General features: G+C 35.8%; 1 protein-coding gene across 1 annotated transcript in view; it reads left to right on the top strand.

Moving 5' to 3' along the window:
- The window catches only part of LOC118734207 (asparagine synthetase domain-containing protein CG17486), a 212,510-nt gene that overhangs the window by 72,254 nt on the left and 115,630 nt on the right, over positions 1-24,626 (top strand). Inside the window, exon 2 of the mRNA XM_036463928.1 lies at positions 12,733-12,950. Within this exon, the coding sequence (XP_036319821.1) occupies positions 12,733-12,950 (218 nt within the window). The remainder of the gene's footprint in view (positions 1-12,732; positions 12,951-24,626) is intronic.

Below are 24,626 nucleotides of genomic sequence, written 5' to 3'. Positions count from 1 at the left end.
CCATTTGCAGACACTAAAATAATTTGATTTCTTACAAAGTCAATCTGCGTAACTAAGTCTTTAATTTTTACTTCAAAAGCAGTCATGATTGATTCTAAGCCCATTTTCTGAGTGACACTAATCGACTAAAAAGCTTCGCAAATTTTATCCGGAGTATCAACACAGTCACGACACAGGTAGCGGATATTCCTGTTGGTTGAAAACAACCTCACGTCATACTCCGTGATAGAACCTTCACAACAGGCCCTATGAAACCGTTTTTTACAAAAACCAATGCAGGGCACAACTGAGGAATCATTCCTTGCAAACATTTTAATGCACTTTCCGCAAAAGTCCATATTTAAAATATGTACGTATGTATGTGTTTAACACGATAAGAAACAAAGCAGATTAAGAGAGCAACCGAAAACACATCTACACTCAACGAGAGCTAGCTCCCCGATTTTGCCTTATGTTATACACGGAGAAGTTCGGTTGTTTATCCAATCTTCATTGGTACGCATTTATTTTAGATCATGTGGTTTGCGAAGTTCGATTCTGTTGTAGCCCCTGGTTTTCGTTTTTTATTAAAAAAAAATATATTGTATCGGTGGGTAAAGGTCCTTAATGTCGAATGATACGAATTTAGTGTTTTTGTTGATCTTCAATGATTTCATCGTCTCGATTAGTTCTGCTGTATTCGTAATAGTATATATATTGCGTAAATCCAGGTTATCCTTCAGCAGCGTCTTTAGGTGCTTGGAGAGTCTGTATCCGGGAGCAGATTTGTAGTTAATGACAGGTCTCATCGGAGTGCCTGGTTTGTGTATCTTCGGCAAGGCAATCAACGGAGGGACACTCGGGTTCATAAGTGTTAGTCTATATGCTAGATTATCCTTTATTATGGTTGTGCTTTTCTTTATGGTATTCTTTATTGCTGCTTGGTATTCTTCAGTAGGATCTTTTCCCAATTTATTGCACCCTATTTCAGTTATTAGTTTTTCATACTTCTTCATGGGTTTTTTTTATCGGCTTTTATTTTCTCTATTATTTCCATCAAGGTTTGGATTGGCTGCACTAACTGTAGGTTGATGGCCAATGGCTCCGCATTTGAGAAAACTGAAAAACTAATCAACGGTTCAATAATGAGATATATAAACAGAAGAACGGGTAGGGATGGGCAATCCGACGTCAGCAATACTCATGGAAGTATTCATGCAAACATTAGAGGACAAATATATGGAAAAACTATCGACCAACAAGGAAATTCTACGGGAGATATGCCTATTACGTAATATGTCTAATAGAGGGAAACAAAGAGAAGCAGATACTCGACTATCTCAACAAGACCAGAATATAAAATTCACTATGGAAACGGAAGAGGAAAAAAAGATTATCTGGATTTAACAATTAAAATAAACTACCACGAGCTAGATAGATTTCGATATACAGAAAGCAGCCACAGATACAATAATACACAACAGCTCGAACCATCCACACCAACAAAAAAATGCAGCACTTAGACAACTAATAAGGAGGCTTGAAAGGACCCTTCTAACAGAATAAGACTACAAGAATGAACCGGATACAATATATGCTATTGCGGAAAATAACGGGTATAAGAGAGGCCAGGTTGAAAAGTTAAGAAAGGACACAAAATGGAAAAAGACAAGCGAAGAGGAAAACAATAAAAAAACTTGGGCAGTTCTAACTTACACGGGAAAGACATCGTATAACTTGCCAAATTCTTTCATAAGTACGGCATTCAGACATCATTTAAAACAAGGAACACTGTGGGAAGAATACTGAAAGAGAAAATATGCGAGGAAGACCGCCTAGATAAACTGGGAGTTTACAAGTTAACCTGCGAGTACCGATACAGCTACCTAGGACAAACAGGACGAAATATAAAAAAAACAAGGTATCGAGAACACATAAGGTATTATAATAAGAAAAAACGAAAACCAGAGGCTACAACAGAATCGAACTTCGCAAATCACATGATCAAAAATAAATGCGCAACAATGAAGATTGAACAAACAACAGAACTTCTCCGTAGAGCTGAAAACTATCGATAGTATCGATGGGTTTTGACTATCGAAAACATCGATGGTTTTGTAAGCACTATCGATAGTTTTCACTCATACATACATTGTTCAGCAACATACATATTTCAGAGCGCAGAAGCTACTTGAAGCTAAAAATCGTTGATAAACTTTTGTTCCTTAAAAAAGAAAATATCGTCATATTCTAGCAATTCTGATCTCTTTTCAATAAAAGTTATTTTTTGACTGTTGTAATCAAAACTATCGATAGTACTATCGATAGTGTCTACATTTTCGATAGTATCGATACTATCGATGGTTGTGACTATCGACTATCGAAACTATCGATGGCCACGACCAATAACTACAAAAACAAAGAAGGTAAAAATCACGGACTTCTACCTGCCAGCAAAAACAAGCCAGAACAATTCATCTACCTATTGATCACCGCAAATACTGCAAAACTAAGAAGTCGTACCTATCAAAAGAAAGAGGTAGTTAATAAGGAGTATAAAGGCGAGGAGTATAAAGGCCAACAAAAATTATTCGAACGAAAAATTACACTGAAGATGGCACAATGCCGAAACCGGTTTGTTTCCAAACCAAATTTGACAAGGGATGACTTCGTTTATATGGGAGCCAGTATTAACACCAATAATAATGCCAATCCAACAGAAAATCACTTTTGCCAACAAGTGCTACTGTGGACTGAGTAGCCAATTGAGAATTAAAGTCCTCTCTAGTTGTACAAAGATCACACTCTGTAAGTCACTCATCATGCTGGTGCTGGGGCTGGATTCTGTAACTGAGAAAATTTAGTGTACACCGATTGCAAAACTCAGCCAAAAACTCACCGAATAAACTTCAGTGAGTTTTTGGATGATAGGTGTACACAGTTTTGACAGTTAAAACTTATTTCTCACACTTGCTGAATACCAAAATGAGGAAGTGTGCAAAATTTTGTCAGCTAAAACTCATTCTCACACTTTCTGAATCGCAAAATGAAGAGTGTACACAATTTTTAGTGTAAACTTGGAAACTCAGTTACAGAATCCAGGCCCTGGTGTATGGCGCGGAGGCATGGACAATGAAAACATCTGATGAAGCGGCTCTTGGAGTTTTCGAGAGGGGCGAATACCGTAGGCGATTTAACCATGAGCTGTATGATCTTTACAACGATATAGACATAGTGCAGCGAATTAAAATACAGCGGCTCCGCTGGCTTGGCCATTTCGTTCGAATGGACATAAATTCTTCTGCTCTGAAAGTATTCAACGTGGTCCGCGATGCTGGTAACAGAGGAAGAGGAAGGCCTCCTCTGCGTTGGAAAGACGACTTGGCTTCACTTGGCATTTCCAATTCGCGTCAGTTGGCACAGAAGAGAAGTGACTGCGGTGCTGTAAAGAAGAAAAAGAAACGCATGCATTTTCTTGCGCTAAATGTCAGATACTGTTCTGCACTGCAATGTTCTACACGTTTAGTGCGCTCATCGAACAGACCTAAGATCACAAATTCTTTGCCCAATTTAGGAAAGTGATCACATTTTTCGAAATTGTGTTCTTTTTTATCACAAAAGAAAGAAATAATATGTTTTACGTCAAAACTAACCGCTATTTCAAAAATTGTATTGTATATACACTGGAAAGCTTACGTACACATTCTTTTTGGATTTTTTTTGTTTTCGCTAACTTAATATTTCACTCCTTCGTTAGTCTTTAAAAAAAAATTTCGTACTGGCCTATTGAATTTTAGTATAATAAAGTGTAATTTTGAAGATTAGATTTTTGCAATTTTTTTTGCTGAAGGTGTTGCTTATTTTCCCCATAAAACGTATGCTCGAAATGGTTTTTTATCTGAAAGATAATGTGTATGAGCGTTAAAAAAAAAATTGCCAAAAATTAACGATAAGTCCTCATGCCTCATACCTTATTAAAATTCAATGGGCTACTCACTTTTTTCTAAAAAGCGTAATTGAAGAATGTAAAATTGTAATGAAAATTAGCACAAAGTTTGGATCTCCAATTTTTGGAGTTTTTGTTGTAGTAATAGCCATAATTTTATATAGAGTTATTTTCAAGAGGCTTTCCTGGAGAGCCCTGTAGTCGGAGAGAGAGAGGTCGTTGAATTCTTTGGTCTTTGCTCTTAAGGCAAGGTGGGTGGTACCAATCTTCCCCATTTTTGGTACCAGTCTCAAATTAAAATTTTATAGATTTTCAAGGGCAAACTGTAGATTAATATGCATTAAATGAGGAAAAATCGAATTTCGATTCTCGAACTTTTAAGATCGATTCACGGATCGAATCGGATCTAAAAAATCGACAAAAAATCGAATCGGACGGGGTCGATTAATCGATCTTCGATTTAATCGATTTAAAACGGCATCTCTACTCTGCAAGCAATTCTTAGTAGGGAGCCACAGACGTTGACACCCGAACAAACGCTTGCACAAGAGCCCTCGCCAAGGCACGTCAGAAGACATCTATACGAACTGAAGGACGAAGTACAGAGGTTCATAAAGCAACCTCTGGACCCGACAATATATCGACAGGCCTTGAGCGGGAGTCGGTCTTAAGTTGCGTAGCCTCCAGACCTGTGAATGCCGTTCTGAGCCCACAACCACCTGACGTGGACGAGACGGAGCTTCGTCTGCATCGGGAGACTCGGGCCACAATAGCCTTACTTCGCTCTGGCTACTGCAGCAGGTTGAGTAGACAAGATGCCCACAAAACGTCTCTATCCTTATGGACGGACCCTATGTAAGCAGCACGCTTCTTGGGTCTCTCGTTAGTTGAGCTTCACGACAACGACTGAGAGACTAGCCGATGTGGGCGGGGTTGTTGCAGCCGATACAACAACAACAACAACAGGGGAGGAGTGAAGGTATACATTTAGTATAGTAATCTGTAAGGAGCTTTGCCCGCGGGAAAGCTGACGCCCACCACCGGTTTATACCAATAATATTTTTTAATAAACCTTTCATTCCAAACTAAACTTTGCATTAAGCCATTTGCAGATGTATAACAATAACGTAGTATATTGATCTCCCCGCTAATCTAGTAATTCTATATTTCATTTGTTTGTCATAATGTGTTAATAAAAACGTACTTGATTTTCCATTGCTGAACCAATTCCAACTTATTTTTTTATGGTATGTATAATCACCCGGAAATTCTACGTTTTAAGCTCAGATCATAAGCTTTCGCTCGGTATATTTTTACCTTCCGCATTTTAAGTTTTTAGAGTGCACGAATAGCCTAGATCGTACGTACTATAGCCCAGCGTTTGCTCATGTGTCATCCTTTTTTTAGATTTTCTATACATAGGCTGACTTCCAAAACGTATCAATACAATGTTTGGAAACTGTTATACTGCGGTATTCAAACTGTTTGTATATGCAGAGTTGCGACACATTGCAACCATATACATTGCATATTTTAAATATTCAATATAGCAATGAAAAATTTTTCTGAATTTTCCATTTCTAAAACACCAATGCTAACCAATAACAAACGAAGCATCAACTTTATTTCTGATGCGCTGATTGCTCCAGCGATGCGTTTCGATAACTTTTCGGCTGCGTTTTGGAGCAGTATACATTGTCAATATTTTGTAGTTCGACGTTATGGAACCTTATACTTTGTACGTATGCAAAGCAATTGACGTTTTGGAAGTCAGCCATACTTTTCATACGGAAGTAAAAACTCGATCTAGCCAACACTACAATATATGCCAATAGAAGACCAATCCAAGGTACATACTGCCTTCTGGAATATGGAGTGCAGTATACATATTAATAAGCTTTAAAATGTAATACGTAAGTATTAGGAATGTTAATCCCGGGAAGTTTCTGGAGTTTGTACGTCGAACGTCGAAGGGTGCGGACGTGTTTTTAAGTTCGCTCCGTAATCATCAAATATTGTGCTAATTTAATAAAACGTGCTAATTTAATAAAAAAAAATTTTTTTTAAATAAATAAAATAATTAAACAAACAAACCAAATGAAAACAGAAAGCGATGAGTCAAGCTGAAATCCGAGCCCAGAAGCAACGCTAGAAAAATTAGCGCCGGCTTTCAGTTCAACGCAACAACGCATATTTCTCTATTCGGTCCCAGAGTGACAGCGAAAGCGCAAAGCCCAATCCATCGACCACCCTCAAAGCTCCTCAAGATTCAAGTCAGCGGACTTGCCCTCCAAACTTACCATCGACGACTACGATGTCTTGGAGTGAAGAGTGCGCATCACCTGTGCCGTATCACATTTCACGCCCAACGCTTACATCAAATTCGGTAAGCGATAACATATCCCCAAATGCAGCTGCAACAACAACTAGTACAGTGACATCTTTTACTACCTCAATCGCGCCAACAACAACAACAAACACACCGGTACCTGCCGACTGCACAGCGATGTCAACAGCCCGGCCTATTCTTGCTGAACAAGCACAAATTGACTTGAGTGCAAGCACTTTCACTACCAACAAAGGTAAAGCGCAAGAAAAGTTGAAAAACGAAACAACTAAAAATGCGGCCATACAGACAGGAATGGACCGCTATGTTACATTAAAAAGAACACTTAGTCCGCAAAATTCAACGGGCAGTAAGAACAAAATAAACGGCCTAAACTCAACTCAGCAAGTCAGTACGAATAGATTTGCACTGCTAAGAGACAATGCCGATGATGTGAATAGCCAAATTTCTGAAGGTGCTGCAAAAGCTACTAATGCCAAACCTCCTAAACCTTGTTAAAAAATTACTCATCTAATCGGTAGTAATAAGTTTCATATCATCCCACTATCTAAGTCAAATATTCGCGAAACTAAAGTTCAAATTTATTCCGAACAGGATTTTCGAAAAGTGTCCAAATACCTGAATGACACAAACACAAAATTTTATACATACCAACATAAAAGTGCAAAAGGTCTACAAATTGTAATTAAAGGTATTGAACCAAGCGTTGAAGCTGTGGAAGTTTTGGAAGCACTTAAAGAACATGGTTTCAATCCAAAAGCTGCTATGAATATTTTTAATAGGAACAAAATCCCTCAACCTATGTTTAAAGTTGAGCTCGAACCTGAAAACAAACCACTAGGCAAAAATGATGTGCATCCAATTTATAAAATACAATCAGGGCTATCACAGAATCCATCGTAGCTTCGATTTTCGTGAAATCTACGAAAGTGCTATCACAGAATCCGAATGGCTACGAACGTAAATTCGAAATTCGTAGAGAGCCTTCATTGAATCCGTTCGTTATGAAGATTCGTACAGATACTCTACGATGAGATTATGCTGTCGGAACAAAATTTAAAATCACTCAATCTTAAAAACAGTGGAAGAAAGCTGCATTATTTTTAATATTAAATATTTATTATACTCCAAATTTGTTATAGTTTGATATAATTCCATGTATTTGTGTAAACGTAGACGTAAAATACCAATGCCATACATACATACATATGTATGTACATACACGCATTCATCTGCTAGACGCTATTTAATGAATTAATATTTTGTATGAATCGACGAAATAATAGTTTAGCAACAATTTATTAGGAAATACACCGAATTACTTTAATATCATAAAAATTTATTTAAAAAAAAAAAATTTCTATTTAAAATAATAAAATCTAAGCTAAAATTAAACTAAAAAAATATTTATCAAAAAAATAAACAAAAATTAAATAAAAAAAGAAAAAAAATCTCCACTGGCCCACGACTCGGACTCGAACTCGGCTCTCTCAATTGGCAGTCTAGTGCTTTGCACACTCGGCCATTGCGCCTGACGGGGCAGCGTGAGCAAAATGACATACATAAATGTCTGTTGTTTCCTTTGCACTAACTGATTTCGAATCAGCATTCGAAGCTGGCAACGATATTTTCGAGTTCACTCGGATTCAGTGATAGCAATTTTTTCATATTCGTAGCGGGCATTTGAATTCGTAGATTTTCTACGATGGATTCCGTGATAGCTCTGAATATCTGCTGCATCGTAGAATAACTGTGGAAGAACCGCATAAGCGAAATGGCCCTGTACAATGCACCAACTGCCAGGAGTATGGTCATACTAGGTCTTACTGCACACTTCGCTCAGTGTGCGCAGCTTGTGGAGAGTTACATGTCTCTGCCACTTGCACATCAAACAAAGAAGACCCGCGTGCAAAAAAATGTGGTAACTGCAGTGGAAATCACACAGCAAACTACAGAGGCTGTCCAGTCTATAAGGAGTTAAAAAACCGGATCACCAACGCGTGGCTTCCGTTCGAAACGAATCCTAACGTTTTCTTCGCCAAAAGAGCCACGTCGCAACAGGTCTATCAAACAGCGTCAATGGCGCCTCGTTTGCAAGTGCCTTAAAATCAGGCTTAGAAAACCATGCCCCTACAAAAACAGCACCTGAAGTTGCGCCGCAATAACAGCATCCCCATGCACAATACGGAAAACAATATAATATCGAAGCTATGATAGCGTCGATGCAACAAAAGATCATGAATTTCATGACTTTCATGCAAAACACAATGCAAGAACTCATTGCGAAATCAAAATACGCTGCTCAAATGCTTGCTACTCAGCAAACAAGATAATGACCTCACTTAAAATAGCCCTCTGGAATGCAAATGGCATTCCTCGCCACAAACTAGAGCTGTAAAAATTTCTTAAGGACAAGGAAATTCACATAATACTCCTTGCTGAAACACACCTAACTAATAGATATATTTCGACATTTTGGGATATACCTTTTATTGCACGAACCATCTAGATGGAAAGGCGCATTGCGGAACTGGTATTTTAGTTAGAAACCGGATTAAACACCATCATTTGACTGGAGTTGCCGAGAATTATCTGCAAGCAACATCAATATGCGTACAAAGAAAGCAAGGTGATATTACGCTGTCCGCGGTTTATTGTCCCCCACGTTTCACGATAACAGAAAAACAGTTTATGGATTTCTTCAGTTCGCTGGGAGAGCGCTTCCTTGCTGCAGGTGATTATAATGCGAAGCACCCTCACTGGGGCTCACGCTTGTCTAACCCTAAAGGCAAGCAATTATACAACGCACTTATATGTAGAAGAAACAAACTCGATTACGCTTCTCCTGGAAAGCCTACATATTGGCCGGCAGACCCGCAAAAGTTGTCGGATTTGCTTGACTTTCGTGGACAACGAAATTCCTCGCGGCCTTATTAGTACAGAATCAGTTGCAGATCTCTCATCAGACCACTCACCTGTATTTTCACCGCAAGAAAAAGAGTCACCCTATATGCTCACGACAAGGGCTACAAATTGGTTAAAGTATAAAAAATATATCAGTGCGCATATAGACCTCGATCCAAATTTAGATACGCCGACCGATATTGAAAACCATAGCCGCTCTTGAATTACACTTAGAGCAGCCGCTAGCGTTTCCACACCCCAGAAAGGTTATGTGCAAGATAAAAAATATAATTTAACCAATAGGAAAATTGAAATGCTTGTATTGGAAAAACGACGCCTACGACGGATATGACAGACTCATAGATCACCAGCATCAAAACAACTGCTCAAGGCGGCCACACATGCACTCACGAGAGCCCTCAAGAACAAGGAACAGTACGCACAGTACCGGTACATCCAAAAGCTCTCACCGACAAAATCTAAATGCGCCAATAGAGACTGAAATGCCAGTACGGGCCCATAATGGCAAATGGGCTCGGAGTTTTTAGGCCAAACCCCGCAACTAATGATTTTCAACTACCACCCGTAGCCAATATGTCAAAATGTGAGCCGCTGAAATTTGTACCTGAAGAAATTTCAAAAGTAATTAAGGATCAACTGCAACCAAATAAGGCCCCAGGGCACGACTTAATAACCCCAAAAATGATTATTGAGCTACCAAATTGTGCTGTACTTTGCATCTGAATGCTATTTAACGCAATCACAAAACATTTCACTCACCAATGGAAAAAGTCGACTATTGTGATGATACCAAAGCCCGGAAAGGACAAAACGCAGCAATTTTCCAATAGGCCCGTCAGCCTGCTACCGTGTATGTCGAAATTATTCAAAAAACTTCTTATGCTGCGCACCTCCCCACATTCGGAAGCCCGCAACATAATACCACTTCACCAATTTGGCTTCAGGGAAAAACATGGAACAATCGAGCCAGTAAATTGCATAACAACCGAAATCCCAACAGCGTTTGAAAAGAGGGAATATTGCGCTGCAATATTTCTTGACGTCGCCCAGGCATTTGATCGCGTCTGGCTAGACGGTCTTATGTATAAAATACAGATGCTACTCCCACAAAGCACACACAAACTGCTAAAGTCATACACTTATAATCGAAAGTTTGCAGTTCGATGTAACGCCACCATCTCTGAAGCCCATGCAATCGAAGCTGGAGTGACACAAGGCAGTGTCCTTGGCCCGATGCTGTATGTCTTATACACCGCGGATATTCCTAGAAACGACCGCCTGATAATGTCCACTTTTGCCGATGACACTGCCATAATCAGTCGCTCCAAGTGTCCTCTACAAGCAACCGCGCTCTTAGCAATCATATGGAAGCTGTTGCCAATTGGCTCGAAAACTGGCAAATAAAGGTTAACGAGCAAAAATATAGGCAAGTTACATTTACACTGAATAGGAGTAACTGTCCGTCCTGGACTTTGAACAACGTACAAATACCACAAAGCAATCATGTCACTTACCTAGGGGTCCATCTGGACAGGCGACTTACTTGGCGAAACCACATAGTGACTAAAAGGACTCATCTCAAGCTGAAGGCTAATTCTCTCCACTGGCTTATTAACTCTCGCTCACCCCCGAGTCTGGAGTATAAAGTACTTATTTACAATACAGTTTTAAAACCGATATAGACCTATGGATGTGAGTTATGAGGAAACGCGAGCAGCAGCAACATCGAAATCCTTCGTCCTTCGCAATCTCAAATCCTTCGAACGATCACCGGACCACCTTGGTATATCCGAAATGAGAACATTCACCGCGACTTGAGAATACCAGAAGTACGAACCGAAACAGAACAACGGAAGACGAAATATGTATCGAGGCTTTTAGTGCACCCAAATCATTTAGCAAGATCTTTATTGCGTGTCAACAGGACTTCAAGACTACGTACGTAGGAATGACTTACCAGCCCAGTCGTAATCTTTTCTTAGGGCCAGTTAAGAAAATACTTATCCCAACTAGGGGATGTAAATTAAGTGAATAGATTAAGATTCGAAAACTTATTGTTAGGCTCTTAGGTAGGGCAGATTCAATAAATAAAAATAAAAAGTTAAAAAAAAAAAAAATAAAAGTTTCTGGTGCCGAAAGGCTGGTAAATATTGAAAATGTAATTTTAAAATTTTATCCTTGAAATTTCTTAAAATTTGTTTTTGAAAAAATTATATGTTATGGGCTTATATAAACTCGATAACATCCTCGAATTTCGTTCTTCTAACTTTGTCAGCTTAAAAATTACCTATTCGTCCTTGTGAATCCAAAAAATTTAAATTTTTTAAATTCTAAAGACATTTCCTATTGCATTTGTTACCCATATTTTTATTCTACATTGCATTGAATTTTTTTTAACAATTTTTGGAATTAATCATATTTTTGAAATAACAAAGTCCTTCAAAATAAATCCTGCGGTCAGAGAGAAAAAATAAAAACGCCACTTTAAATAAAAAAGTAGGTTTCAGACCCATTTATTTATTATTTATTTCATGGCAGGAGAGCTTCTCAAACAATATAGAAGCAATTTTTTCTATTCAAGTTGTTGAAGAGTAATGAATATCTAAATCCCGGGACTAATTCCGGGATCCCGGGATTGTGACAACGCCATCCCGAAAATCCCGGGATCGGAAAAAAGCCGAAAAATTAACATCCCTAGCAAGTGTGATTGTATATACATTAGGGTGGTCCAAAAATGCATGCGAAGAAGTAAAGTCGGAATTTTTATGCTCTACCCCCCAGGATTGTTCTATACCGAAAAAATATACCCTTATTTTTTATTCTGAAATCAAAAAATATTTAGAAGTCGCTCAAAGCACCCAAAGTTATCCATGTATTTTATATGGGGAAAAAACAACTTTTCGTAGAAATGGTATAGAATAGTTAAATATCCATATTTTTTACCAGAAAACTGTTTATCTGCAGGAGATTCCCAATAATGTTACTCAATTGTTTATTTAACCATTTTTTCATCGCAACTATAATTTATAGGTCCGCCAAAAACCCACAAAAATCCCCAAAAATGCTATGGGGCGACCAATAAAAAATCGTTAGTATTAAAAAATGGTTAAATAAACAATTGGGTATTATTATTGAAAGTCTCCTGAAGAGAACCAGAGTTTTCCGATCGAAAAATGTTGATTTTCAAGAACTCTATACCATTTCTACGAAAAATTTTATTTTTCCCATATAAAAATACATGGAAAACTTTCAGCGCTTCGAGGGACCTCTAAATATTTTTTGATTTTAAAATAAAAAAATAGGGGTATACTTTTTTTCGCTATAGAACAATCCTAGGGGGTGAGAGCATTACAATTCCGACTTTACTGTTGGTCCACCCCAATATACATATGTATACTGAGCAATTCCATTTAACAAATTTGAACCAAACTACTTGACTTGTTATAACGAAACTGCAAATTTGTTTTCACAACCAAAAAGCTTTCACACATAAAAGCTTGATTTTTATAGTTTTATTCATTGACTTTTCAAACAGGTAACTACAATAGCAGAAAATGCGCACTGGAGCTGCCGCCTCTGGGATTATATGTGTTCGATCCTATTTTTCCAACTGTGTGGAAATTGTTTCCTTGGAAACAAACAACTGACGCCTTATCTATAGAAATAAAGACTCTGAATAATATATTTGGGCTAACTATATCGGTTGAAGAGCATATGAAACCAGATTGGCTAAAGGTCCAATTAGGCTTGAGGGTAAGTAGTATGTATGTCCATATCGTCAATCTCGGCAATCCATAGCTATTTGATCATACTAAACATCTGGGGTGTTCAGACAAGTCCTATGCTACTGTGAAATGTTGCAGCGCTGAGCGGAATTTAACTCTTTCACAATGTTTAAAAAATTTGAAGCAGCTAAACTTAATGGTGCATTTACATGGTATGAATCTGGTTATAAGCCGTATGAATTTTCTATAAAAGAAGAACCAACTGTATGAAGAAATGAATGAAAGCGATATATATTTTACAATTTTGCATTTAGTATAGACATACATACTTTGCAAATATTCTTTTGTAAACAAAAAACAAACAATTAATTTTGCGCTAGCTCGAAACTAGCAGCTTATTTTTTTAATGTTCCTTAAAAAGGACGAGAACTGGTTGAAGTGTCCTGCTTCTCCTCCTGCTAATAATTTGCTTCCATTTAAACATATTTGTGGAAAACAGTTTTTTTTGTTAAAAAGTTTCTTGTTTATGTTTTTTCTCTTTCATATTACAAACGGTTGGCATAAGTTGAAATATTAGGGATGCCGTTTTCTTCCGTTTTTCAATGGATTTTATACTTCAAAACGCACCAAAATATTTATGAAATACTTCTACATACCGCACCCTATATCAAAAACAGTCACGACTAAAAATTTTTCCAAATTAATTTTTTTCCATTAATGGAAAAATACTACTAAGACTGTTTTTATTTTGCTGGCGCCGCTTGTGTAACATCAACAGATTTCTGCATTTCCTGAACATTTAAGGTTTTTTAGTTGTGACCGTTTTTGATTTAGGTTGCGATATATAGATTGGCGATATATAGATTGCCGCTTACACAATATGTTAGTTTTTGTCCTAGCTTTTCCAAAGGGGACGTATCTACAGTTTTACGCCGACTCCGAAAGGCGATCGTATTTTTATGGCAAGTTGTTTTCATGGCAGAATGCACTCGGAGTTAGCCATTGCCTGCCGAGGGGCAACCACTTTAAAAACAAAACTGGTTTGGAAAAAATTCCTATTGAAAATAATTCACATGCGTAAATAAAAAAATATAACTTTCGTAAATCTCAATTGGCATAGAAGAAAAACGACTGGCGTGTTTTATTAGATTCGGCCAAAATTTCTTCAGCGGTTACAGCGCTAAACAAAAGGAAGAATGAGAAAAAATAACAATGCGGACTTAGGCGGCGGTTCCGGTAAGAGCGAATGTTATTTGCGCGAATTCTCGCGACATCGCTTTAAGTCACTTAACCAATGTATGCAGATACATTGAAAGTGAGGTCGCGAGAAATCGCGCAAATAAAATTCGCCCTTATCGGAACCGCCCTCATATGCATGCGGTTTGAAGGAAACCTGAGACCACAAAATTATTGTTTGTTTCGTGAATTCTCTGATCCTTTTATGATACGACACTCCATTCTTTGCAGTAGTTTGCAAATATCAGAGCTGGGTAAATGCAATTACATTACAATTACAATTACATTCCTCAGTAATTGTAATTAGGATTCAATTCCTTTAGTTCACAGCAAAGGGATCGATTACTTTTTCAATTCCTTGAAGTAATTTCAAATGGAATTGTTTTTTTCTTTAATTCCATTAGAAGGAGTTTCATATTGTAATTGGAATAAATTACGTGCTAGTAATGTAATTTCTTTTATTTCAATCCCTTTGAAAGGAATTGAAAATGTAATTTTTTTTCCAATTCCTTTGAAAGGAATTGGAATTGTAATTGATTTTTTTTTCCAATTCCATTCCTCAAAGTAATTTAAAAAGTAATCGAAAAATTAATAAAAAAGAAATTTTTTACTGTTGAATTGCAATAGCTTTGTTAAATTTCGTGGTTGCTAACTGCGTTGAATAAACAACTTATACCTAAGTAGTATTACTAATTGGACTTTAAGAAAACTGAATAGCTTAAACTGTAGCTGTTCAGTTTATAGGGTAACGGTTAAATTTTCCAGATCCTACCGCTAACGCGCTTCGCGGCAGATGAGACCCATAAATGTTGCTGCCTTGGGCGCTGCTGTTCTCTTGGACTAATCCCTGCGTATCTATAAAAATGCACTGAGTTAATTGAGTATATTATGGTACCCTTAATTCTACCCAAAATGGCGTGCCTTCTGGGGCCTTTGAAGTACTCTTACTGGTATGCTGCGTTACAAATTAGGATAGAGTCCGCTTGAATTACGAGCCCTGTGGGACTGGAGATCCTACCTCCTAAGAGTTTTATAAACAAATTTCATTGCTATGGCTAAATTTTGATGATAACACTACAACGACGCTAAAATTACACAAAAAACGCCGAGAGACGTAAAATTAATTTTAAGTCGTATGTTACGGATCTGTATACCGTTTTTTTAGATAAGGTCATTTAGTCAAGTTATTTTCATTTTAAGTTTTCATTGCGAATGAAAAAAATTCAAACTTTAACATGGTCATACGGTCATGTACGATATGGCGTATGGGTAACATTATTTCCTGCTAATATTTCATACAAAAAATTATTGCACTTTCACTTAACCCTTGCAAACTTGTTTATTTATCCATCGATTTTCATCGGTAGTAGTGTTTTAAGCCGCAAAACAGCAGATATTGGCTAGTCTATACTAATATATATTTGAAAGGCGTTTTTTTCTGTTCGCAAAGCTCGAGAAAGGCCGTACCGATTTTTTTGAAATTTCGGAATCTACTGCAGACTTTCCAAGGATGGTTATAGGCTAAAAAAAGTATCGATATAGAAAGGGGGCGTGGCACCTCCCATACAAACCGAATTTTTCAAACTGCATATATTTGTGGTAGAGGACTAGAACTGGGTATGGTGATATATTCTTATATAAGACCAATTCCATACTCATGGAGAAAAATTTGCATGGTTGGAGAATGGGGCGTGGCACCTCCCATATAAACCGAACTTTTCACATTGCATATTTCTGGAAGTGTTCATGGTAGACTGTAAGCCTTTTTAAAACTCTTTAGTTTGACACCCACATGCCAACATTTCATTTACTTTATCAATTTAACTTAGTTACAATTCCCAAATAGGTGGCAGCCCCCCTCAAAAATATTTCCAACAGTTATCTTTCTTAAGGCGTTGGCCCAATGCAGGCTTGCTTTGAACGCCTTGCTTACTTTAAATTGTTTGGCCAAATGGCGGCTTGGAACGCTGTCAAAGCAATCAGCTGTGCAGTTAAAAAGTCAAGGTCTGTTCCCTTACACTAAGAATAATTTTTCCACAAAATTCTAGAAAATTAAAAAAAAAAGAAATACAAAACAATATTTTCAGATTTATTTTTAAATTAATGCGAATTAATTTTTGCAATTCAAAGGAATGGTAATAATTATACATACATATATAAATATATGTACATTTATTAAAAACAAAAAACTAAAAAATATCGATTTTTCAAGCGACGACTGACCAGTAGTTTGACATCATAAATATCGCTAGCTTTGTGTGAAAAGTTGCTGAGTCTTCATTTTATGGAACCTCATATTTTTATATAGGAGGCAAGAGAAATTAAGGATTAAGGTACTTGTTTTATTTTTTCTCGTTTATATTCAATGAAAGACAAATTTTCTAAGTCCAAAGAGACCTCGAATATCCGATAAGGCCAAAATAATACGAAATCTTTTAACAAAGATCGAATCCTTCTGATTCGTATGGAGTTTTGCTTTGCTTTAAACATGCAAAATGTTGTATTCAAAGTTCTTGTAAAATTTGTAAAAATGGACTTAGCAATTTTTCACTTTAAGCCAGTGTCATGTTAAATATAGATATGGAATCATAGAATCGATTTTATTAACATACATACATTATACATATATTCTTTTTTAATTTAGTAAAATTTCTACATAAAAGTGTGCAGCAGTTTGTTTGAATTTATTTAGAACGGGAACATACTTGTTTGTCAAAAGCCTACAAAACTCTTTCAAATAAAACATTTGCCTATTTGAAACTTTGAGGCGCTTAAAGTAAGTGAAGCAAAGCTCCCATTTGGCCACCCGTCATACGTTTTAGTATATTCCAAATGACTTTTGACAGATCTCAAAGCGAAGCAAGCAAAGCAAGCCTGCATTGGACCAGTACCTTTAAACCTCTTTAATTTGATTATTGTAATATTTTATTTATTTTATCAATGTAATTTAGTTAAATTTTCAAACAGATGGCAATCCTCCTCAAACATATTTTCGGCGGTAAGCCTTCTAAAACTCTTTCGTTTGACACACCCACATGGCAATATTTCATTTTTTTTTAACAATTTGACTGAGTTTAAATTTTCAAATAGGTGGCAACCCTCGTAAAAAATACTTCCAGCAGTTATCTTTCTTAAAACTCTTTAACTTGATACCCATATTGTAAAAATTCATTTATTTTATCAATATAATTGGGTTTAAAATTTTTTAAATAAGTGGCAACCCTCCAAATTTTTGCGATATCATTGGTTCTGGTATTATACCGAATAATTTAAAAAAAATTATTGAAATCGGTTTAGCCGTTCTCGGGTTTTGATGACCGTGACATACGAACACAACATTTTTATATATATAGATATACATAGAAGATGTCCAATGTGTGCTTTCGATTTTAATCTTTGACCACAACAAAAATTCCACATTGTACATTCGTGAATGAACTTTCAGTTTCTCGATTACTTTTACAATTCCTTTGAGTAATTGAAAAAACTAAAGTACTCTTGCAATTCCAGGTAATGGAATTGAAAGAAAATCAATTACATTTTCAATTCCTTTCAAAGGAATTGGAAAAAAAATTACATTACTAGCACGTAATTTATTCCAATTACAATATGAAATTCCTTGTAATGGAATTAAAGAAAAAACCAATTTCATTTGAAATTACTTCAAGAAATTTAAAAAGTAATCGATTCCTTTGCTGTGTACTGAAGGAATTGATTCCTAATAACAATTCCTTGTAATCTGTAATTGGGAGTAATTTAATTCCTAAAGGAATCATTACGACCCAGCTCTGGCAAATATACACCTATTCTTCTACAATCGCAAAAAATGTTGTGGGTTGTTTTTCTTTGACATAGAAATTGGAAATACATCACGATCATATTGTACCAAAATAAGAAAAACGCCGTCTGGTTTCCCTGCATTTTGTAAAAGCCAGAAACATCAACTGTATGAAAAAATTAAAGGGAGCAGTAAGTTTTTTTTTTTTTGTAAAGAACGAAACATACACATTTTAATTGCTTTGCCAGCTGGGGAATTACGTATAGGCTTATTTTTACTAAAGTGTGATATAAAGCCCATTAAAACTTTGTGTAATGTTTTGTTTGTTATCATAGTGCTTTGTATTTTTATTGTCTAACGTATGTGAGTTGCTTCTATTAAAAAAATTCAAGCAAAAACCATTTCTTTGTTTTGAATTTGTTTGTTTATTGTTTTTGATTTTTAAAATTCCTACTTTTGACATGGACGTGAAAGTTGCCGCTTGCCCTATTTCGGTGGGTTTTTATATTACATTAGCAGACCCGGCGAACTTCGTCCCGCCCAAAATTTATTTATTTTACTGAAATATTTTGGTCCAACATTTTCACCAACAATTCACGTTCACGATTTCCAGTGATACATTTATCTGCTAATATAACGTTTTGGTGGTTGTCAGAAGGCATATTTGCATTGTCGTCTTTAATAACCTAACGAAAGTGTATGTTCGTGAAGAAGTTCTTGAAATTCTACAACGATCTGTCGTTTCACAGCACGCTTAATCGCAAAACGAAATAAATTTGAAGAACTTTTTCCCATTTACTCCTTGGCAGCAACAATAAAAATTGGTGAGTGTCGTTGTTCTACAGAAATCCAATATACACAGACTTATTTCAGTCGAAATACCTTAAAGCTCTTATCAAGGTGCGCAATGGTTCTGATGGTAGATTTAATGCTGGTCATTTGAGATTGACCCCTGGACAACTCAATCCTGGGGTATCCGAATGAAGCTCGCAAATCACGTTCATTGGGCCAATCGCAACACATGGGAGCTCGGCATACTCGGTGGTACAGCACGTCGATGTAATCGGACATTCACGGCACTTTTTATCACTTGACGATTTTTAGTATCAACTCGGCCCCAGCGGCTCGTTTTTGCAATAGTATTGTATCGGCCGTCGTGGTGTAGTGGTAAGCAGTGCGCGCTTCCACTCCGCATCACCTGGGTTCAAACCCTGGTCAAAAGCAACATCGCAAAAAAATATAGAAAAAAGGTTTTTTCTTAACAGCAGTCGTCCCTCGGCAGGCAATGGCAAACCTCTGAGTGTTTTTCTGCCATGAAAAACAGCTTCTCATACAAATACAATCGCCGTTCGGAGTCGGCGTAAAACTGTAGGTCCCTCCGCTTTGTGTGACAACAACAAGGCGTACCCTCAAGTCGGAGGAGAAGCTCGGCCAAACACTAACATATGTGTAAGCGCCAAACTATTATTGTTATTATTATTATTATTATTATTGCTCTTACCGTTACCAATACATAAGTATCTCGAATATAAGCCAGGTCGGATCATAACTAAGATTTTTAACAATAACACGACTCCAGCGCCACCTGGCAGGTCAAACTGAGAATCTGAACTACGAAGAGACCTTACTCACACAAAAAAAAAATTTTATGTATATACACCCAAAGATAGGAAATATTTTCAGTACCTTTTGGAAGACGCCGCGCCCCATTCTTAAATATCCCCAATTTTCTCTAAGAGTATGAATACATCCAGAAATATGCAGTACGAAAAACTCGATTTGTATGAGAGGTGTCACGCACCTTTTCCAATAACATCAATGTTTTCATAAGTATGCGATTAATTAAATAAATAAATAAAATTTCGTATGGGAGGTGCCACGCCCCCTTTTCCAAATCTCCAATTTTTCTCCAAGAGTATGCGATTGATTTGATATATATCCCTACCAAGCTCCAGTACTCTACCATGAACACTTCCACAGATATGCAGTATGAAATATTTGGTTTTTATAGGAGGTGCCACGCCTTCTTCACTTAGCGCTATGAAATACACTTTACGACCTGTTCCCCGCGCCCATTTTCTAAATTGATTTTATATATCTCCATACCAAGTTCCAGGACTCTACCATGAACGCTTCCAGAGATATGCGGCATGAAAAATTCGGTTTTTCAATAACATCCATTTTTTCCATGAGTATGTGATTGATTTCATATATATCCAAATATACACAAAAAAATGTCATACAAATCGGTCAAGCCGTTTCAGAGGAGTTGACAACAAACACCATGACATGAGATTTTATTCGAATGGTGGCAACCCTATGCAAATTTTTTTCTCTTTTAAGTGTTTTCATACATTCGCAGTGGAATAGCATTATTGCGGCTTATTCAAATTACTTTTTTTTTGATAATTAGATATCTGGCAACACCGGTTTTTAAATTTTTTCTTTACAAACCTTCAACAGACAGAGAGAACCAAAATGAAATAAAAACGAAGCAAATCCGTTGAGCCGTTCTTGAGTGATGCTATTCATTCATTTCATTGTAGGGCGTGTATTGAGGCTGATGGTAAACAATTTGAACATTTCTTGTAATAAAAAATGTTATTTCCCTATCTGACTTTTATTCCAATAAACCTAAACTAAACTAGGTCAAGATTTTTCATTATGTTAATAATTTTACTTACTTTTATTGACTTTGGTAAAAGTGGCGTCACTATCTGTCTCGCTCGCTCATGGCAAACATGTCCACTATCCATCTCTCTCATCATTTCGCCGTAAAATTAAGAACCTACCAAGAGTTTGTGCGAATAAAAAACATTTGAACTGAGTAAAATGGGTTAGCAAAAATCGGGTTACTTGAAGTTTTTATTTTTTACTCGTTTTTTTTAGTATGAAACTAACAAGTATTGTACCATTTTACAATCCTGATTAAATGCGCGAACTTTTAATGGCACTTGCCAAGGCACTTTAGTACATTTTTTTTTTAAGGAGGGCCTTTCAAAGTCGACAAATTATAAAAAATTTTAATTCATAGTTTAACAAATAGTCTTAATTCTAGAAAACTTGGGGCAACTGTGTCATTATTTTTGACTTAGGTTCTAGAAATGTTATTTAGGGTTAAGGTTCCAAAGTTTAAATGAACAAATATAATAAAAATTAACCACAATAACCGAAAAATGGTTACAGTTTGACCAAATTTCTAGGTTTTTCTTAAAATGCCCATAATTTTCAAACTGCATGGGATAGATTTTTTTTCTGATTTTTCTCATGATGGTTACAATCAATCCTGTCACCCCGTTTCGGCTTGACGTTGAGTTCTGGGACACCCTGTATAAGTTGATAGTAAAACAAATATTTTTAAAGCAAGCTTTCTAAATATGAACGAAATCGGACCATAAATACTGGTTCACCAAATATATCGACTCGATAAAATTTTTAGTGGACTTATTCCTTGTTATGTAGTTAATATACGTTCTAAATATGAACCAAAGCGGACTATAAATGTGGGTTTTTCAAATATCTGGACCCGTGCGCTACCTATTGGATTAACTCATCTTTTGTATTGCAATGTCATCGGGTTCTGAGCCACCTGTAAAATTTCAAGTCTCTAGGTCATCGGGAAGTTGGTCAACAACTGATTGCCCCTAACAAACATACTTAACATACTTAGGTATGTACATAAAGAGCAAGTTAAATAAAAGCTTGTAAAAACCATGAACACGGGGAAAAAACCTCATTGGAATCCCTGCTTCTGTTAAATATATTCTGAATCAGCATAACAAATTTAATTTTTCTGCGATAACTCCCCTAATTTTGCCGATTCACTATATGGTGGAGAAGCACTGTGCGACGGTTAGCGTTCAATCGATACCACTAAGGTATCACTCTAATGAGTACTTGTACTGACTGACTGAAAGTATTGATACCTACTCAGTATCGGCAAAGTATCGAGTACTTACTTGAATCGTTTTCATCTTCTCTTTCGAGAGGTACTTCCCTTTTTTGTTGTAAACGGTCGTATGATTACGTCTTATCATGATTTAAAAAATTGTATGTCAAAATCAAATAAAAAGCCAATAAAGTTGCGGGTATAGAAAACGTTTATATTTAAGTTATTTAGTAAGAATACAAAATAATTATTAATTAATATTTGTGGCACATTACCAAGGAACAGTATTGGTTTAAATTTTATCAGTCATATGAGTGTATAGGTCACCCAATATGGATAAGTTTCGGATTTTTATTTTTGTTTTTATTTTCAAATTAGTTTTAATTACTTTTTTTAATTAATAATATAGTTCATTCTATAACAAAACCCTTGTTAATCCAAGTTTAAGACTTTGTACAAAAATTAATAATAACAAATCAACAAAGTTTCATGAAAGAACGTAGATAATAAGAAGGGACAACTCGTGCCTTCTCTTTTACGATAGTACGTTTACATAAAAATTTTTTATTCTGAATCAAAAGTGTTTAATTTTGATGAAACTTTGATTTTCTTTTAATTTTTGTACAAAGTTTGAAACTTGGATTTACATACATGGTTTTTGTTATAGAATGAACTATATTTCTTTATAAAAAAGTAACTAAAATTAATTTGAAAATAAAAATATAAATTCTACACTTATCCATAAGGGCGCCCTTATAAGTATATAATTTACAAACTATTTATGAAAAAAAAAATATTTATCAATTTTATTGCGGCTTATTACCATTTTTATTTAAGTACAGCTGATTTGCCGCTATTTACACTTGACAGCGTGGTTGTTATTGTAAATTCTATACATTTCATACAATAAAGCAAAAGCAAAATTAATGTATAGAATTTACAATAACAACCACGCTGTCAAGTTTAAAAAGCGGCAATCAGCTGTACTTGATGGTAGTAGGTTGAATAAGGAAATGAATTAGCAACAATAGCTTACGCGGTGTGCATAACTCAGTGGTTAGCGATTCTGACTTTGCACATCGATGACGCGGGTTCGATCCCGCTCCATAAAAATATTAAAATAAAAAATTTTATTGTTTTTTTGGTACATACAAGTATATTATTCACAAAATATTTATTAAAAAAATAGCTTTTGAGGCACACTGCCAAGGAACAAAAACTTTTCTAAATGCTTTCCAGACAAGCGATTTCTACTTTCTCTACTACACGACCGCACTTTTCGCGAAAACTGTAATAACGGGCGTCATTTGTTGAGTTGCAGTTACAATGATAAAAGTAGTAGAAATCACTATTTCGATACCAAGTACTTTTTTTTTCGATACTTACTCGATACCGAACAAAAAGGTATCGAGTAAAAAAATGCTTGGTATCAAAATAAAAGTATCGAGTATTTACTTGTATCGATTGAACCGTAGCGAAGGGTCGCTGATTACGAGTCTAAAGTCACTTATCAAAAATTCAAAATGGCGGATCCAATATGGCGGACGAAAATTGAAAAAAAAAAATTCAAATTCTATGAAACTGGGTATCTGGGGGTTTCCAGGGTCGCTGATTACGAATCTAAAGTCATTTACCAAAAATTCAAAATTGCGGCAAACAATTTTGGCAAACGAAATATTTAAAAAATTTTAACCCTTCACATATGAAAATGTTATGTTCAGAATTTGTAATTAAAACGATTACAAATTTGTTAAAAGTTTAATAATAATATTTCGCTTTATATTTTGATTTTTATTTTCAGTTTACAATAACAATGACTTAGTACATTTTAAAATGATTTAATAGAACAGCTAATTCACTAATAAAAATAGTCCGTATCATAACTATGCTACACCCACGTATTGCCGAGTTTTGACTATTTATTTTATTATTATTTAATCTTAATTACTTTTTTCATAAAAATGTAGTTTGTTCGTTGTCAAAGAAATTGTGTAAATCCAGGTTTCAAACTTTGTGCAATATGCGAAAAAAAAGCTCAACAAACTTTCGCAAAAATTTCGATGTCTTTAATTAGTAGCCCATACAACTTTAGCATTTTTTATTGTTGTTGAAGGTGTTGCTCTTTTTCTCCATATAAAAAAATCATCGAACATACTTCGTATGGAAGAAAATGACTGACATCGTCAACATAAAAATTGCCAAAAATCAACGAAAAGCCAGCCCTAGGTACTTCAAACTTGCACTTTATTTTACTAAAATTGAATGGGCTACAAAACTGCATACCCAATATCTTTCTAAGAAACTTAATTAAAAACATCGAAATTTTTGCGAAAGTTTGTTATTTTTTTCCAAATATTGTACAAAGTTTGAAACTTGGACTGATATGGTTATTGTTAAAGACTAAAATTTAAGAACACAGCAAGTAACACAAATAAATTTCAGAAAAAAAGTGTATAACAGCGCTTAAAGATTTGCATGCCTGTTGTATAATTTTTTAATATCAGAAAGCAGAAAATTCGCGAGTTACTATTTTTTTTAACTCTTACATAACCAAAGTTTTGACAACTCCAAGTAGTTTTCTGTTTTAATACCGAAATACCCCTCGATCCCGCCACCCCTAATCACTGCCTGGATCCGCCACTGATCTTATATTTATATTCAGATACCCTAAAAGTTTACAATAGTATAGATTCCTGTTAATAATTACTTTTGAATTTTGAGATTTGACATACCGTCACTAAAATGTAAATATCTATGTCTACGCGAGATCAGCAACCACACGTTCCAACCTATAATTAAGA

The sequence above is a fragment of the Rhagoletis pomonella genome, unplaced genomic scaffold, assembly GCF_013731165.1.
Source record: "Rhagoletis pomonella isolate Grant_MI unplaced genomic scaffold, Rhpom_1.0 Rhpom_scaffold_00002, whole genome shotgun sequence".
In the NCBI taxonomy this organism is placed as follows: Eukaryota; Metazoa; Arthropoda; class Insecta; order Diptera; family Tephritidae; genus Rhagoletis; species Rhagoletis pomonella.
The sequence above is the reverse complement of the archived record's forward strand: the minus strand, read 5'-3'. Positions and strand labels throughout refer to the sequence as shown.